Here is a 17,004-nt window from a genome sequence, read left to right on the forward strand (position 1 = left end):
GCAACAGGTTTTCAAAGGCAGATGTGAAATGTTTGTGTTGGCGTAATATTTCCACCTCAGCAGCCTTCGTAACAGAGTCCGTAAGACTCGGCTGTAATAAGTAACGACGCAGATTTAAACCTGCAATAAAGTGTGAAAATGGAAAAAGAGGCGTTTAACCCAACCATTATGAAATGCGTTATTGTAAAGCTAACGCCGTTAATGCTATCCGATCAAAACTTTTATTAACAATCAGCTGAAAACCCTCAAACACATGACAGAACACAAGGAAACACCTGAACCAGGACCAGGACCAGGACCGAAGAACCTGATCCACCGGTAAAAGTAGATTTAAAAAAAGGCACAACAAAAGGTCCTGAGGTAAAGCAGCAGCTGTTGAAACCGTTTGGCAACATGGACGACTTTAAAGTACGATCTCTGGAAAGGACTCTCGAGAGTAAGACCAGTTGTTGTGCCGAGTTAGTCCGGTAGAGAATGTGTCCACGTTGGCGCTGGAGGGAACGTCAGCACCGGCAGGATTCGAGCGGACCTCGGATCACGGTCCAGTCCCGGCACACAGAACGGTTTAAAGGCCTTCCGGTCACTAAAGGGGCTACCCACGATGCTCTGCGACTCCTGCGTTACCGTGTCAACGCTACAGAAGAAGAAGAAGACAACAGTGACGACTGGTTTGGACCGAAGATGAGCCAGAACATCCCAGTCTGGATCTGGTCTGGATCTGGTCTCCGTGGTTCATCTTCTGGTTTAGGATTTCCTACGTCAGGTGTTCCAGGGAGGAGCCCCCCTGAGGAGGCGGGACGATCCAAACTAGACTTTATTTAAAGAATCTATCACATAAAAGTCACGTTAATGTGTTCAAGTTTGTTTTAGGTTTGTACACTACGTATGTTGAATGACGTTTGGTCATGTGACCCTACCGGCAGGCGGAGGTGGAGCTTCTGGAGAAACTACGCTTTAACAGACGGAGAACTACGATAGTGAATTAGCGCCACATCGGAAAAATAAAAACAGTCACTACGAGAATAAAGCTGTAATGCTAGAAGAATAAAGTCATAGTTTAAAAAAAAAAACTCAATTTAATGAAAATAATGTCTTCATCTTGGTATTTTTATGTGATTACAGTCGTAATATTAGGAGAATAATGTCGTACTTTAAAAAAAACTCAATTTAACGAAAATAGTGTTTGTCTGTACTTTACTAAGATTAAAGTCGTAATACTAGGAGAATAAAGTCGTAGTTTGAAAAAAACTCAATTTAATGAAAATAGTGTTTGTACTTTAATGGGATTAAAGTTGTAATATTAGGAGAATAATGTCATAGTTTTAAAAAAACTCAATTTAACGAAAATAGTGTTTGTCTGTACTTACATGAGATTAAAGTCGAAATATAAGAATAAAGTCGTAGTTAAAAAAAAACTCAATTTAAAAAAAAAAATGTTTGTCTCTGTACTTTTATGAGATTAAAGTCATAATATTTTGAAAATAAATTCACAATAGTGCGATAAAAGTCATAATTTTTTTGAAATTGTAAGCCTTAAACCTTGTTGATGACAGTTTCTGGTTGCAGCGCTAGCCTTACAGTCGACCACTTCTAGTCAGTTCCTCCTCTATAAAACAGGTAGTTTGCTCAAAATCTGTTCGGTTTTATTGACGAAACAAACCCAAACATGTGCGAACTGTCTTCAAAGTCCTTCGATTAATGCTAATGTGTTGATGATGGGTGGGGCTAATAGGCTCAGTGTTTGGTCTTAGACGAAAACATATTTCACTTAAAACAATCCAGATGCAGAATCCTATTGACCTAGTGCTGTCGTAGATATAAAAAAAACCCAAAAAAACAGTCAAACAGATCCTAAATGAAAGCAGAATGTCACTAAAACTGTTTAAAATCCTTTAAAAATAACTAATATGGTGGCACTGGTAAAATCTTCTGGGAATTAATTTTCTTAGACTTAGACTATTTTTGCACAAATACTGTTTCGTCAAACCAACAAAACTAAACGTTTTCGCCTCGTGTTCACATGTTGTTTTTACGTTGATGATTTGCTTTGGGCCTTTGTTTTGTTTTTGTTGTTGGTTGCATTATGTGTTTTTGTACGTCCAAAATAAAACACATTCATTCACTATTTCTTAAACCACAGCTCCATCCTCTTGCCTCATTAATGATCACATTTGGTTTCCATATATATGAAAAAAACAGGGGCTTTTCTTTCCGTTTTTGTTCTATAACATACAAAGTCAAACCATTATTTTTCCAATTTTGTCCATCACTTATTGACAAAAAAGACCAACACCCCGAATAAAATTTTGTGTATTAAATTGAAAATCAAATGACCTTTCTCCTAATTTTAATTCCGCTTTCCAAAACAAACACCGACCCTGAAGCTTCCCATTAGTTTCAGCTCATTATCGGCAGCATTTTTACTCCATACACACATTGTGGAGTCGTGGGTTAAAGCGTAGTCTCTCCAGAGGAATCACCAAACAACACCTGTCATTTAGCTTCATATTAACGATTTTAGAATATTGTGTTATGGTAGACTTGAAAAACAAAACACTTTTTTAAAGTTTCCTTTCTTTCTACAGCTCACGTATAGAAAGCTAATTAAGTTTTCCCAAATCACTAGAAGACAAAGCTTGATGCCATTTGTGCGAAAACACATTAAGTGTTTCAACATCAATCTAATCTTAATTTCACTGTTTTGCTTCGATGAGTAAAGAATAGCAGCAAAAAAAAAAAAAAAAAAAATCAACTCAGAACAAATCGCTTCCTGTGTGGGACGGCAAGAGACTCCATAAGGGATTAAAAAGAACAAACAATACAGGGTTAGTTTGGTGTCAAAATATTCAAGTGCCTAAGATAGAAATGTGTTCATATTAGTTTATAGTTGTGCAAAAAATAAATCTATAAAAATAAATGAATTGTGTGCATTTTATCAGAATACGAATGAATAAGTTTAGACAAGAATTAAAAACAGGAAATACAACTGTACAATTGTGCTTTCGAATTCACCAACGTGACTCTACTGTCAACAAGTGGTACCAGGCACAACAAGCCCCGCCCCTCGCATGTATTTTGTCCATTATAAGTAAATGGGAAGATTTTTTAAAAACATTTTAAAAAATTGAACTCTGACCTACCTTTCCCACACTATCTATAAACCCAATTTGGTATGAATTGAAGTTTGGACAAGAATTACAAACAGGAAATCCAACTGTGCGATTGTTCTTTCTCCGATATCACAAATACAAACTCACCAACGTGACTCTGCTGTCATAAATCCGTCCTCACTTCACAGACATTATTTCTGGCGCAGAGGATTCACAGACTGACCATGAGTTCAGGTTCCTTCTCCATGGTCAGAACATCGGACTAATGGTTGGATTGGACCTGGTTTCGTTCTCGGACTTGGTCGTCCATCTTGGACAGTGATCCTGCCTGATCTGGACCCGATCTGGAACCTGAACTCATCGTCAGTCTATGAGTCCATGGATCCTCTGCTCCAGAAATAATGTCTGTGAAGTGGGGATGGATTTTTACCCCACCTACCCGAAAGGGAGGCAAGGGGTATTGATTCTGGTTCGGTTTGTTTGTTTGTCAACACTTCAGCAACAAAAACTATTGGTTGAATTCATACCAAATTGGGTTTATAGATAGTTTCGGAAAGGTAGGTCAAAGTTAAATTAAAAAAAATTTTTTTTTTTTTTAATCTTCCCATTTACTTATAATGGGCGAAATACGTGCGAGGGGCGGGGTTTGTTGTGCCTGGTACCAATGAATACTGTGAATTCGAAAGCACAATTGGAAAGCTGCATTTCCTGTTTGTAATTCTTGTCTAAACTTATTCATTCTAATTCCGATAAAATACACACAATACATTTAATGTATGACTGAACTCATTCAAGAGTTTACACAGATTTATATTTTTGCACATCTACAGACTAATATGCACACATATCTGTCTTTTGCACATGAATATTTTGATACCATTCTTACCCCATAGATTAGAGCAAAGTAGATCTAATTCTAATCTGACAGGTACAGACTCCACAGTTGTAACCATTTACCTGCCGGCAGCAAAAAAAACAAGCTTTCCCACTTTCCCTTTTTGATACTCAGGCTCGATCAGCTTCACTCTGAATCTGACGACTCAGACAGTTCAAAGTCCAGGGAAAAACAAACTGGTAACATATGAAATAAAGTAATTAAAGCATAAACAAAAAAGGAAATTAATGCTTCATCCCTGGACTGAACAGAGACGTTTGGCACTTTTTTGTAGTCCGGACTGGTTCGATGGTCTCGGATGGATGGATGGAAGAAGGAGAAGAGGCATGTGCGGTCACATTGAGGAAGGAGGGGGGGTATTCAGACGATGGCGTTGGTTCCTCGGAGGCCGACCCCGCGAGCGAACTGCTCCAGCAGCCCGGAGATGGCGCCGGAGGGGCTGGGGGCCGTGGACTTGAGGCCCACGGTGGAGCTGTAGGCCGCCAGGAAGACTTCCCGCACAGCTTCGAGACGGGCTTGGCGCTCGGAGGGTAACGGACACCTGGAGAGGAGGAAGCAAGAGGGAGGGAAGTCAGACGGATTAGGGAGGGAACCTGCTTTTTGAAGTACAGGAACTAGAATTACCAGCTCGCTGTTGTGCGCCGCCATCAACCAGACAGGTTACAGCAGTGGTTCCAACCTTTTTTGGCTCATGACCCCATTTTAACGTCACAAATTTCTGCCGACCCCTATACTATGTTGCAAATAAATGTTAATTTTAGAGGACATTTAGTCTATATAATGTATATTATTCTGGATGGAGGCAGAAAAGCCAGGTGTAGATTACTGCACAAAGGGAGACATTTATTTTCCATGGTCAGGATATGTACAGTCAGTCCAGCTTGGATTTACAAGGCTGACAATTAATACTGAACAAACAAGAACTTAAACTATGAATTATGAAAAAGCTGCAGCATCTGAAACCGACCACAATGAACATTTGACAGATAAACAGAACCACAGTGCTTCAGTTTCACACTCACAGTTTGTCATGTCTTTTATGGATTGTGATTGTCTCTCTCTACTCACCGTATACTTTTTATTAGTACTTTTATTTATTTTTTAAATTACTACAAATTTCAGGTGACCCCATTTGAATTCCAGGCGACCCCACATGGGGTCCCGACCCCAAAGTTGAAAAACATTGGGTTACAGTTTACGTCCAAGACTTACACTATGTGGACGAAAGTATGTGGACGGGCGTTTGTTTTCTAACAGGGGTCAAAACAGGGGATCCAAAACAATAAGGACTAATGTCAGAATATAGGTTTATATTATGGAATAAGTATCATTTCATTGGTTCGTTTGGGTTAAATTGTTATCTTTGTTTCCAAAATAACTCAGAGATGATTTTTATTTAATTTCTCTCAACACTGATTTTTCTTTTTTTTTGTTTTGTTTTTATTAAATCTGTGACTATGATTTTATTTTAAATGTTCTAACCCTAACCTTCAAGCCTGGACACATTTTCTTGCCTTACTTTTCTCTCATGCCCTCTGGGTGGCACTACTATACACCCCCTAGGGAACGAACAGATATTCAGACTCATTTACAGAGCTTTTTCTATTGCTGCCCCAAACCTCTGGAACCCCCCCCCCCCCACCTACCATCCGACACTGCTCCCACCTCAACACCTTCAAATCCCTTTGAAAAACTCACTTATTTAAGATTGCTTTTAATGTTTAACTGTTTTATATTCATATACCTGCCTTTTGCACCTGCTTTTATCTGTTTTTAAATGTGTTTGGTTCCTGTTTATATCTGCTTTATGTAAAGTGTCTTTGAGTTCCATGAAAAGCTCTATACAAATAAAATGCATTATTATTATTATCATTATTATTATTATTATTGTATTGGGGGGGGGCGTACAGTGAAAGTGAAACTAAAGAGGCTTTACTAATTCCTGTATTGCTGCATTTCCACTAAGTGTAACCGGTTCGACTCGGCCCACCTCCCGTTGTTGTGCACCTCATTTCCTTTCCTCTACCTTCGTAAACTTGTATTTGAGGGGGTACGATGTTTGTTGCCCGCACCGGAACTGGAACTGGGCCTGAATGATGGCCTGGTGTTCAGTCTGCCGCTAGATTCACAAGCGCCACTAAGTAGCGAATCAAATACGCGACATTCCTGTACATGAATCACACGCTGTGGACAAATGTTTGAACACACTGGAGGGATTCCACCCTTCTGAAGAAATGCAAGCTTTGACAGTGTTCCAGTGGACCTGGTGTCGTCTTTTTAGACCGTTTCTGCCTCAAAGCCATGTTGGCTACGTTCTGACTAAAACAATGCAGCGTACACGTGACGCCATCGCGAACGAAGGCGGAATCGATAAGCAGAATCATTAAGCAGCCAGACAAACGATTCCAAGGAATCGAGCTACTGGGATCCGGTTCTCAAAAAGAAGCGGTTCTCAATTCCCATCCCTACTGATATGATTATTTTCCGTATCGCCCAGCCTTAACACAAAACCTTTCGTAAATCAAGCTTTTAATGCTTTTGACACAGAGGCTTAAAAATAAGACATGGAGGTAAGAAGGTGAAGTGTGCCAAGGAAACACAACAGAGGAGCAGAATGACGCAGGCAGATGCAGACGGAGGCTCTTTGTGTTCGGATCAGCCCCACATGGGCTACAGTATCCTCCTGAATTAACCATCACACACATTCAAAACAATCTGTGCGCTCCCTCAGCCTCCACCGCATTAAGAAGGAAACACCAGACCAGACTGGGCTGGAATTATGCGAACACGCTCGATTTGGCAGTCAGATCAGGCAGAAATTAAAATGTGTCCCCCTTTGACAGCGCACAGAAGATGAGTCAGAGGGAGAACCCGGTGGAAAATACATCTCCCAGGATTCTCCATCAGTGGGTTTTTGTGTGTGGGACTCAAACTGCAGCTTCCCACAAGGATGGCGTTGGCGCTGGAACCAAACCACTGCAGTCGAGTGTCCATCACTGTGTGTTCATGACTCATTCAACTATAATTATTGTTATATTCCTGTATTTTTTGGCAGATGCACACATATACACACACACACACACAGTTTGTCAGTTAGCGTTCACATCTGTTCTGTCCTTTAAAAAAACAATGTAATATTTAAAAAAACATGGACCAAATGGTGGGATGATGCAGCTCAGTATTAATGCAGTAATTCAACAAACACACAACAAAGTTAGACACACATCCACTGTGTTCCACATTTTCTCTAAACCCCCAGGTGCTCAGATCATCTATGACAGGCCTGTCAAACTCATTTTAGTTCAGTTCCACATTCAGCCCAATATGATCTAAAGAGTAAAATAATAACAGTGAAAAAAGTTAAATTACATGATAAAAATATTATTAACAGGCAGAATATTGTTAAAATTCCACTAACTTCTCTTAAGAACTTTCATGTTGTTTATATTTGTAAATGTAAACAATTTCATGTCATGTTTTTTTAGTTTTTTTATACTAAAGCAAAGAGAAAAAAAATTGGATTTGTCATTATTTATTGGATTTTATGATAGTATTTTACTGGCTGACTCATTTTAGTTCATATTGGTTTGTATGTAGAACCTGAACTACAATGATTCTGACACCTTTAATTGTTAATGGTGGGTGCGAGAGGTGTGTGCATTTTTTCCTATATTGCTTAAAATCCCCTACACACCCTGATTACAACCAATTAATTAAATGCGCTAACACAAAAATAAAACATTTTAGTCACCTGTGGAACGGACAGGACTGAAAAAACACCATCCAATCATTTTAACTGACCCATCGAAATGATTGAATGGTGATATGTCTATCAAACTCAACTGTCATTTGTCCTTCCCCCCTCTGTTCGTACCCCTCTTCGTGCATGAATTGTGCGCTCTCAAAGGTTTGGAGCAACTGGTACAGGAAACAAAGACAGAGCTAGAGCTTGGATATATTAGTTATATTAGCTACATTAATTATATTATCTATATAAGCTATATTAGTTAATTAGTTATATTAGCTATATTAAATTAGTTATATTGGTTATTTAGTTATATTAGGATGGAAAGTTCACCAGTATACTGTTTAGTCACTAACTTAAACAAGTGTTCAGAGAACGCAAACCTCTGCCAAGCACCCCGAACGGTGTGCATGTGTAGATCGACTATTTCTTTTTAAATTAAACAGTTTCAAGCTTGTGCCATACAGCAGAAAAAGTTGAAGCTTGGATCCAGTCATGTGTATGTCAAATTATATTAAATTCCAATCATATATATAATGAAATGTGTGGTAAATGGGATTTTCAATGTTAAATTGAAATGTTCACAGAGTCCACATTCCACAGTGGACGTGGACAATTTTGTGCCAGATACAAGATATTGTTATAAGCTACAGGTGTGTCAAATTGGAGGCTAATCGGAGTCGTGTTGAATTTTTTATGAATTTTCGAAAATTGCTCAATGATGAAAGATAGGAAAATTTGAGAATTTGTGACCTTGCTGTGACCTTGAACTTTGGCCTACTTGGCCCAAAATTTAATGGGTTGGTCCCAGGGCCTAGGCCTATCTGTGGGTACAATTTGGTAAAGATGGTTGGAATAGTTTTCCTGTAAAATTGCTAACAAACAAACAAACACGCAAACAAACAAACACACAAAGCAAAGTGATCACAATACCTCCTGGCGGAGATAATCAGTAGGAAATGTAACATTAGTCTGATAGGTATGAACTGGGGATGTTCTGTAAGAGCGGGGGGGTCAGAGGAGACTGAGTGAGGTATGCATGGATCGGAGCCGGAACGTATCTCTCATCTCCTGATCCAATTCAGCAGCACCACAGACAGACAGACAGACAGGAGGGACTGTAGTGGTGGGGGTGTGGAGTGACTTACATGCGCCCACTGGGACCTTCATCCTGAAAACTGAAGGGCAGTGGGGAGTCGTAGGCAGCAGCGACAGCAGATGAGGTGGAGGAGGCCGAGGCCACAGGAGGAGGGAAGTGGGCGTGGTCATGGATGCTGCCGCAACCCGAAACTATCTGCCAACTGCCGTAGTCTGTGGAAACAGAGGAGCCGGACCGCGCATAGTCCACCGCTAACCTGAGAGACGTGAGGAGACGAATCAAAGATACAATAAGACACAAGAAGACTGGAGGCACAGCGACGCTTCACCACCAGCTCTGTCTAGTACTTTTAACAAAACCAGCTTGTTTTTTTAGTCAAGTCTGTGGCGAACACGGAAAAAAGAATTCTTTTTTTTTCTTGTGCTTTCTTTTTATGGTTTCTTTTTTAAGAACATGTAGCAGATATGGACATACAGAAGGAAGACAAAAACAATAGAAAAGCACTCATAGAGCGCAGACCTCCAACAAGGCAGATCAGTCCCCCTGATCACCACCAAAATGTAATAATTTGTTCCTGTGCCAGTATCAACATTTCCTGAAAATTTCTTCAAAATCCTTCCATAACTTTTTGAGTTATCTTGCTAACAGACAAACACTCAAACAAACAAACAACCCCCCCCAGACAAACAAACCCTGATGAAAACATAACCTCCTCCCTTTCTCTTTGTCTTACAGCTGTACTAGACTAAGGAACTGAAAACCCTTTGATTGACAAACAATGGACTGATCCACACCACTGCTTCTTCTTCTTGGTTTTTATGGCGGTTGCCACAGCAACAACGTGCACTGTGTAGTGGTGAAATGCATGAAATCTAAGCAATTTAGATTTATTATTATGGGCTGTATTTATCGGTGAAAACCTTAATTATCATAATTATGGTACTACAGTATTTTCAACAAAAGCAATGCAAGATATTAAAAAAATAAATGGAAAAATAGTTTTCAAGTGTCAAAAAGAAGTCAACAGAAAGTCACAACGTGACGCAAACACCTGTACTTATTATAATAAGCAAAGAAGAAAGTGATTTTGTCATTTAGGAATTTTTCCTGATTTTCTGACTGCCAAGTTTTGATTTACTGAAGTAACTCACCATCGTTTCCAGCCCTACAGTCAGGTTAGCTGATAACAGCCCGCTCTGTTATTCTATCTGTCAAGGTCACTTTAAACTGTATTTGTGGATTAGTCACTTCTTTTACTGTGAAAATAAGAGGGGATGACCTATATTGTGTTCCCTTGTGGAAACTGTCCTTCAGCACAAAATAGAATAAAAATTAAAGTACTGTGAGCTTTCATGTATCTGACCAGTACTGTGTTGGTACAAGGCTTTAAAGTGAACCACAGAACAGACAGAGGCTGCACTTTTATCAAACGAAAACTATTCTGTGGTTTGATGCTGTAAATGTACAAAGATTGAGACACTACAATGATCTATGTTTTAACCACAGACAACAACAACAACAACAAACTTGTCTGTTTGTTTATTTGTTAGCAAGATAACTCAAAAAGTTATGGACAGATTTTGATGAACTTTTCAGGAAATGTTGATACTGGCACAACGAAAAAATGATAAAATTTTGGTGGTGTACTTGCTCTATCAACATCAAATAAAATATGGGAGAGTGTTTCAAGTCTCTTCTTCTTCTCCTCCTCCTTCTTTTCATATAAAAAAAATAATTGCTATATAGTGATCATAAGGAATAGAGACTGGGGGTAGCAAAATATAAGTTTTTATTTCTTCCTACTCCTTTTCGAGCATGTATAATTTCATTTCATTTATTGTATTTATTTATTTCCTTTTTTTCCCCTTTTGTTTACTTATCAACCTTTTATGTGCCAGTATTAATATTTTGTTGGTTTATTTTTGTTTTGATTTCACCGTCTACATCTTCTAAATAAATATTTCAATCAACCAAAAAAAATCCCCAGTGGTCTACGTGACTAACTCCCAATGCTGCGACGTGTTAAAAATGTCATGTGATTCAGTCACGGAGGCCGTGACCGTGGACCCCTAAGGGCTAAATCACACATTATTAAAATTATTTAGTATTTTAATAAGGATGCTGCTCAAAAACTGATGATCCAGTCGTCAGCTGGTTCCAGCCTTATCGGTTCATTTCATTGGTGCTGGCATGTTTTTGCTGACAATTGCATCACGACAGTTGCATGTTTCATCTACGCCGCAGGGAACGAGTAAGAATATGGAGCCACAGTGAAGGGAAGAAACACACCGATGCACTGTTTCACAGAGAAAGATGACCACAGATAATGAGGAGGCTGTCGTGCTGCTGCTGAAAACCTGTGTGGGCCTAATTTTTTTATAAATGTGGGGATCATTAATCAGCTTCATCATTCTACTATTATGTGTGAAGCCAAAGAAAAGCCTGTCTCATTATCCATGTATGAGCTGTTTTTTCGTCTTCAGGCTCAGACAGTCGAGCTGTTTGTGCATAAAATGAAGGAGCTCCAGAGCGGCAGCACTGTGCCTCTGGTGATCATCCAAAATTTACACAAGTCTACTTAAGTGGGTGTTGAAAAAAAAAAAAAAAAAAAAAAAAAAAGCCTGTCACGCAAAGTTGGACTTGCTAATGAAGTTGTAAAGACTCTCACCTTCTCCCGGGGACAGCCAATGGACTACTGCCAGTGCGTGTGACGCCATGCTCTGATTGGTTGGATGATGAGGAGCTGGAAGACCTGGCCTCGTTCAGTTGATGGGATGCACATTCCTCCAGAGGGTTCTGTTTATTCCACACCACCATCTGAGGAGAAGAGGTGGTGCCTTTTCTCCTGAGGACATAAAGAAAACAAAAAAACAGCAACATCAGCAGAGCTTTTTGTTAAAGGAGGGTTTTTATACATACAGTAGGTCCTTTGTTTTTTTATTAAACATAGGTCTTTTTTATTTTATTTTTCTATTTTTTTTTTTTATTTTATTGTTTTATTTAATAGGGACCATGTACATTTTTGAACATTGCTGTATAAAAAAATATACCAATGCAAATACGCCAAAATTTACTGTTTTTTACTGTTTTTATCTGTCTTATTTGCTTTCAAAATTCTGAGAAAAAAGGCAGAATTCTGAGAGAAAAAAAAGCCAGAATTCTGAGTTTATAGTCAGAATTCTGAGATTAAAGCCTGAATTCTGAAAAAAAAAAAAAAAAAGTCAGAATTCTGGGGAAAAAAAGTTAGAATTCTGAAAAAAAAAATTCAGAATTCTGACTTTTCTCTCATATTTATAATAAAAAAATATATACTGGACCTTAATTATTTTTTTTTCCCCCAAATGGCCCAAATCGTCTTCCGTAGTGTTCACTTTATGACAATAACTGACTTTATTTGTCTTGAACCACCTTAAAATACCACAGAAAAGTTCAGTAGAAAAGCTACAGTTTTGACAATATGTTCCTTCTAATACATTGATCTTGGCTGTATATTAAATTCTGCCTGAACATCCGTCAAATATAACCCAGATACAAGTGAAAACCATTGAAACAATACAAACCCTCCAATTTTTGTTCCAATCCAATCTAGTAAAGTGACAACCGCTGTGGGAAATGTTCCCACACTATCCCCCTGAGTGGAGAACCCACACACTTTAATTAACATCTCTGTGTGATTACTGTTTGTACCAGAGTGCAGGAGGCTGTCAGGATTCAATCAGCTGTTCCAAGTCATTCCATCTGAGAATAGACCTTTCTCTGGACAATAAGACTGAGCCCACACCTACACCTTGTAAAACCAGCACTAGCAGGTAGTTTTGTCTAACAATGAACTGTGTAAAGACCCCAGCATGGGGAAATATAATGCACTTTCACTTCTTTGGTAATAATCTACTATACTTAGTAATTTTATAAAGCAAACCCAGTGCTTTTTATCTTTGTAAGTTATAAGACAAGGCAGATGTATTTGTAAAACACAATTCATACACAGGACAATTCATAGTGTTTTAGTTAAAAACACACAATTAAAACATAATCAATAAAAGTTAAATAATAATCCTTTAAAATAAAGTAAAAGAGCAGAGGTCAGATAGAACCCTTTTCAGTAGTAGAACCTTTTCAGTTGTTGTAGGTCAGAGGTCAGACAGAACCCATTCAGTTGTTCTAAGGTCTAAGGTCAGACAGAACCCGTTCAGTTGTTCTAGGTCAGAGGTCAGATAGAACCCTTTCAGTTGTTCTAGGTCAGAGGTCAGATAGAACCCTTTCAGTTGTTCTAAGGTCAGAGGTCAGATAGAACCCTTTCAGTTGTTCTAGGTCAGAGGTCACAGTAGAGGTCTGCTTCACTGTTCCACAGTTTAGCTCGTGGAACTGAAACGCAGTTTCACCTGTTTAGTCCTGACTCTGGGCTCCAGCAGAAGTTCTCAGGGTCCCAGATGGTTCCTATGGGACCAACATGTCCCAGGTGGACTTTGGTTCTAGACCATGGACAGACTTCTAGGCCAGCAGAGCTGTTTTAAAGTCTATTCTCTGAGCCACAGGAAGCCAGTGCACAGACCTGGACCAAGACTAATATGGTGGTCCTTCCTGGTTCTAGTCAGAACCCCAGCAGGAGTGTTCTGGATGTTCTGCAACTGTCTTACAGCTGGTTTAGAGAGTCCAATCAGAAGGCTGGTACAGTAGTCTTCTAACTTGCTCCAGATAAATGCAAAGATAAGTAACATGTAAAGACTGAACAAGAGAGGTCCCTGGATGGACCCCTGAGGGACCCCACATGTCACTGCCATTTGTCTGACACACAGTTTCCCATTTGAACAAAATACTTCCCGTCCTCCAGATAGGACTGGAACCATTTCAGGGCAGGACCAGACACTCCCCCCAGTCCTCTAACCTCTGAAACAAGGCTGTAATAGAACTGTATGTCTATATGATGCTTTACAAAATAAAATGCTATAGTTTATAGGACATGTTTTCATTGTTTTTTTTTAATCTTGTACTGTCTTTCATATCTTTTTTTTATGCTAAGCTCTTGCAACTTGTTTTCCAAAGTAGTTTTTCTACAAATGGCAAATAAACTGATTCTGATGTTTTGTTTGTTTTGGCAGAACATTGACTCCACACTGAAGTCCAGTTATAATTTTTATTTCATATGTGTGTTTGTAAATTAAATACTGACCAGCTGGAGGCCTGGGGCTGGCTGGAGTACGGGTCTACAGTGTCGTTGGTGAGGCTCGAGGCTCCGCCCACCTCCTCAGTGATGAGGGAGAACTCGCTGCTCAGACTCGTCACACTGCCACGATCCCTCGAATCTGGGAGCGAACACAGCAGGACCATTAGTTCAGGAGCACCATAAAGAAGCACTCTTACAATGAGAGATTAAACACTGAATAGAATAGTTCTGTTTCACTGCAACGTTGTATCTAATCCAACGCCTGTGTCGGGCTCTACTGAGAGCTAAAAGCCTGCAGACACGCAGCTCCTGACGCAATATGTTTTGAATTCATGCTGTGAAATTTTTCACAAAGATGAAAGCTCTGTGTTATCACCCAGAGTTTCACTCCTTTGTCTCTGCTCCAGCACTCGTTTGCATCAGACCAGAGGTATATGGCAGAAGATCCTGCTGCGATGGTACATTTCATACATTCCTTCAAAACTTTGTCACTTATGGATAAAAAAGTATCAAGAAAAACAGGAGACAAGAAGATATTTAACCCTTTCCCGCATGACGTCCATATTTGTGGACACATAGTTGAATTCACTTTTCAAAGGTAAGGTAAAGCTAAAGGTAATATTGTCCAAAGCACAAGGGTTCAGTCTGTACAGACCCTCAGACACACAATGAACTAAAGGATCGTCTGAGTTTTACAATGTGGACTGATCTGTGATCTCATAAAGTTAACCTCCTCAGACCCAGACATGGGTTTACTGTCCACATTTATGGGCAAGAGTGTCACAGCTTTAAAGAAAAAAAAAAAAATGTCCACCGCAAAAGGACATTCCATAAAAACTTTAAAAACTGCATCTGAAACTGTTGCATCACAATGTTTCCAATATCGGCAATTATTTATTTTTTTAAAAAAAGCCCAAACTTGTACTTTCCTGGGTCTGAGAAGGTTAAATATCTTCTTAATAAAACCATATTCTTAAAAACATTCAAAATGCATTTCAACTTCATCCTAATTTTGCAAAATAAAATCAATCTTAAAAAAAATCTAGATACTTTTTTCATAATTCATGCATGAAAGGGTTAATATTATGTATGTATTATGTGTTTGTAGTAGAACACACAGCTAGCTGGGACACATTATTTCTTTAATATGTCATGAAAATGAATGACTTGAATGTATTTCTGTAAAATTATTTTTTACCAAATCCTTTCCAAATTGTACATTAAAAACTCTACACTTTACCTTCAGCTCTTTTCTCCGAGAAATTAAAAAATATATATATATATATTAACAGCACACTACATGAGTGGGGAAAAACAACATAAAAAATAAATAAATAAATAATAATAATAATAATAATTATTAAGTAAAACAAAATAACCAGTTAAAGAAAAATGCATTTCTAGAAAATCATCAGGGGAAAAAAATCTAATGTGACCTGTGACACGAACTTCATCTGTATGTACGAGTCAAATCTGGAGACATTTACTGAACAAATATTCACTATTTCATATGTTCTCTGTATTTATTATTATGAATGAATGAATGAATGAATTTTTATTTTTGGTTTGGTTTGTACATCAATCATTGCACTTAGTACAATAATTATAATAAACATAAAAACCAAAAAAGGTATAGGCTAGAAGCAAAACCTTATTTTTTTGCCTATCCCTTTCACCTGATGCACTGTTTACATTAAATTAAATGTGTACAGCATCAAGCATTCACACCATGAAGTAAAAAAAAAAAAAAAAAAAAAAAAAAAACAACAAAAACATATCTACTATCTCAATTCAATATTCTTAAATAATTTTAAACTTAAGGCATTTTTTTTCTTTGCCAAAGGAGTGAATAACTTAAATTCATCATCAGGTCCACTCCATGATTTCACACCCACAACCCCATTATTATTATTATTATTATTATTATTATTATTATTATTATTATTATTATTATCATTATTATTCTATTGTCTGTGTAGATGTAACCAGCTTATTCATCTGTAACATGGATCTCTCTTTTTTCCACAGACTGAGCTTCATTGTTTCACTGGTTGCCAAGTTTCTTCTTTAGGAAACACCATGTGACGCTCATTTTACAAACTAAACAACTCCAAAGCCTTTTAAAGGTTTTCTAACAGTTCGAGTTGGAACAACAGGTTGAAGGGTTCGACCTCCTGTTCGTCACACACGGACTTACTTAACTGGCAGAGGTCTTCCACAGTGAAATCACTGTCTTTGAAGTGGGAGTTCTTCCTTCTGAAATAAAAAAAGAGACATGATGAAATAACATCAGAGATGAAAAGATCAAACAGCGTCTCATGTCTATTACTGTATCAGCACGTTATCTGATCACCATCTGCTTAAACTGTATCTGTGTCAAATAAAAAGCTGCAAACCAACCAGAAAGAATAAAAAAATGTAAAAGGAGGGCACATGGAACATCAGAAATGAGTGATAAATAATGAATGCAGAACACACCTCTGTTTCCTAACAGCAGAGAACTTCTCTGAGACAATGTGCTTCAAAAAATTGAAGCAAAAAAAGAAAATCTAAAGGAGGGGAAAAAAACATTTGGATCAGAAAAAGGACACAACAATCAAAACAAACAATGATTCATAATTTAATTTTGGACGACAGTGAAGCAAACCCCATGACTCAGAGGTCAGCTGACACAGTTCTGTTTGTGTCTTAAAAGGGCAGAAGAATTCCCCTCAAACCCAACAGTATATAATCCAGTCACACATCTACTATACAGACACGCTCGTGTGTCCAAATGCTGGAGACACACTTACCTCCTCCCCTTTGGAGAGTCGATCTGGCAGCATGTGACTGGAGACACAAACACAAGTCTGTTACATACAAGGTTAGGTTTCAATAAAACTACAAACAAAAACATTTAAATCACATTAAAGACAAAAGTACGGTTTCCACACAAGCATCACTTTACACTAGAGCTGGATGATACAGATTTAGGAAAAAAAATATATATAT

The 17,004-nt window shown here is 38.3% G+C and overlaps 1 protein-coding gene across 1 annotated transcript in view; it reads right to left on the reverse strand.

The window, feature by feature from the left end:
• Positions 1 to 832: 832 nt before the first annotated feature.
• The window catches only part of mtmr14 (myotubularin related protein 14), a 48,000-nt gene continuing 31,828 nt past the window's right edge, over positions 833 to 17,004 (reverse strand). The window contains exons 13-19 of the mRNA XM_030133769.1: positions 16,806 to 16,842; positions 16,492 to 16,562; positions 16,211 to 16,269; positions 14,020 to 14,152; positions 11,518 to 11,694; positions 8,899 to 9,105; positions 833 to 4,546 (exon numbers count right to left, since the gene is read on the reverse strand). Coding sequence (XP_029989629.1) covers positions 4,366 to 4,546; positions 8,899 to 9,105; positions 11,518 to 11,694; positions 14,020 to 14,152; positions 16,211 to 16,269; positions 16,492 to 16,562; positions 16,806 to 16,842 — 865 coding nt within the window. The 3' untranslated portion in view covers positions 833 to 4,365. The remainder of the gene's footprint in view (positions 4,547 to 8,898; positions 9,106 to 11,517; positions 11,695 to 14,019; positions 14,153 to 16,210; positions 16,270 to 16,491; positions 16,563 to 16,805; positions 16,843 to 17,004) is intronic.

The sequence above is a fragment of the Sphaeramia orbicularis genome, chromosome 5 (assembly GCF_902148855.1).
Source record: "Sphaeramia orbicularis chromosome 5, fSphaOr1.1, whole genome shotgun sequence".
Lineage (NCBI taxonomy): Eukaryota > Metazoa > Chordata > Actinopteri > Kurtiformes > Apogonidae > Sphaeramia > Sphaeramia orbicularis.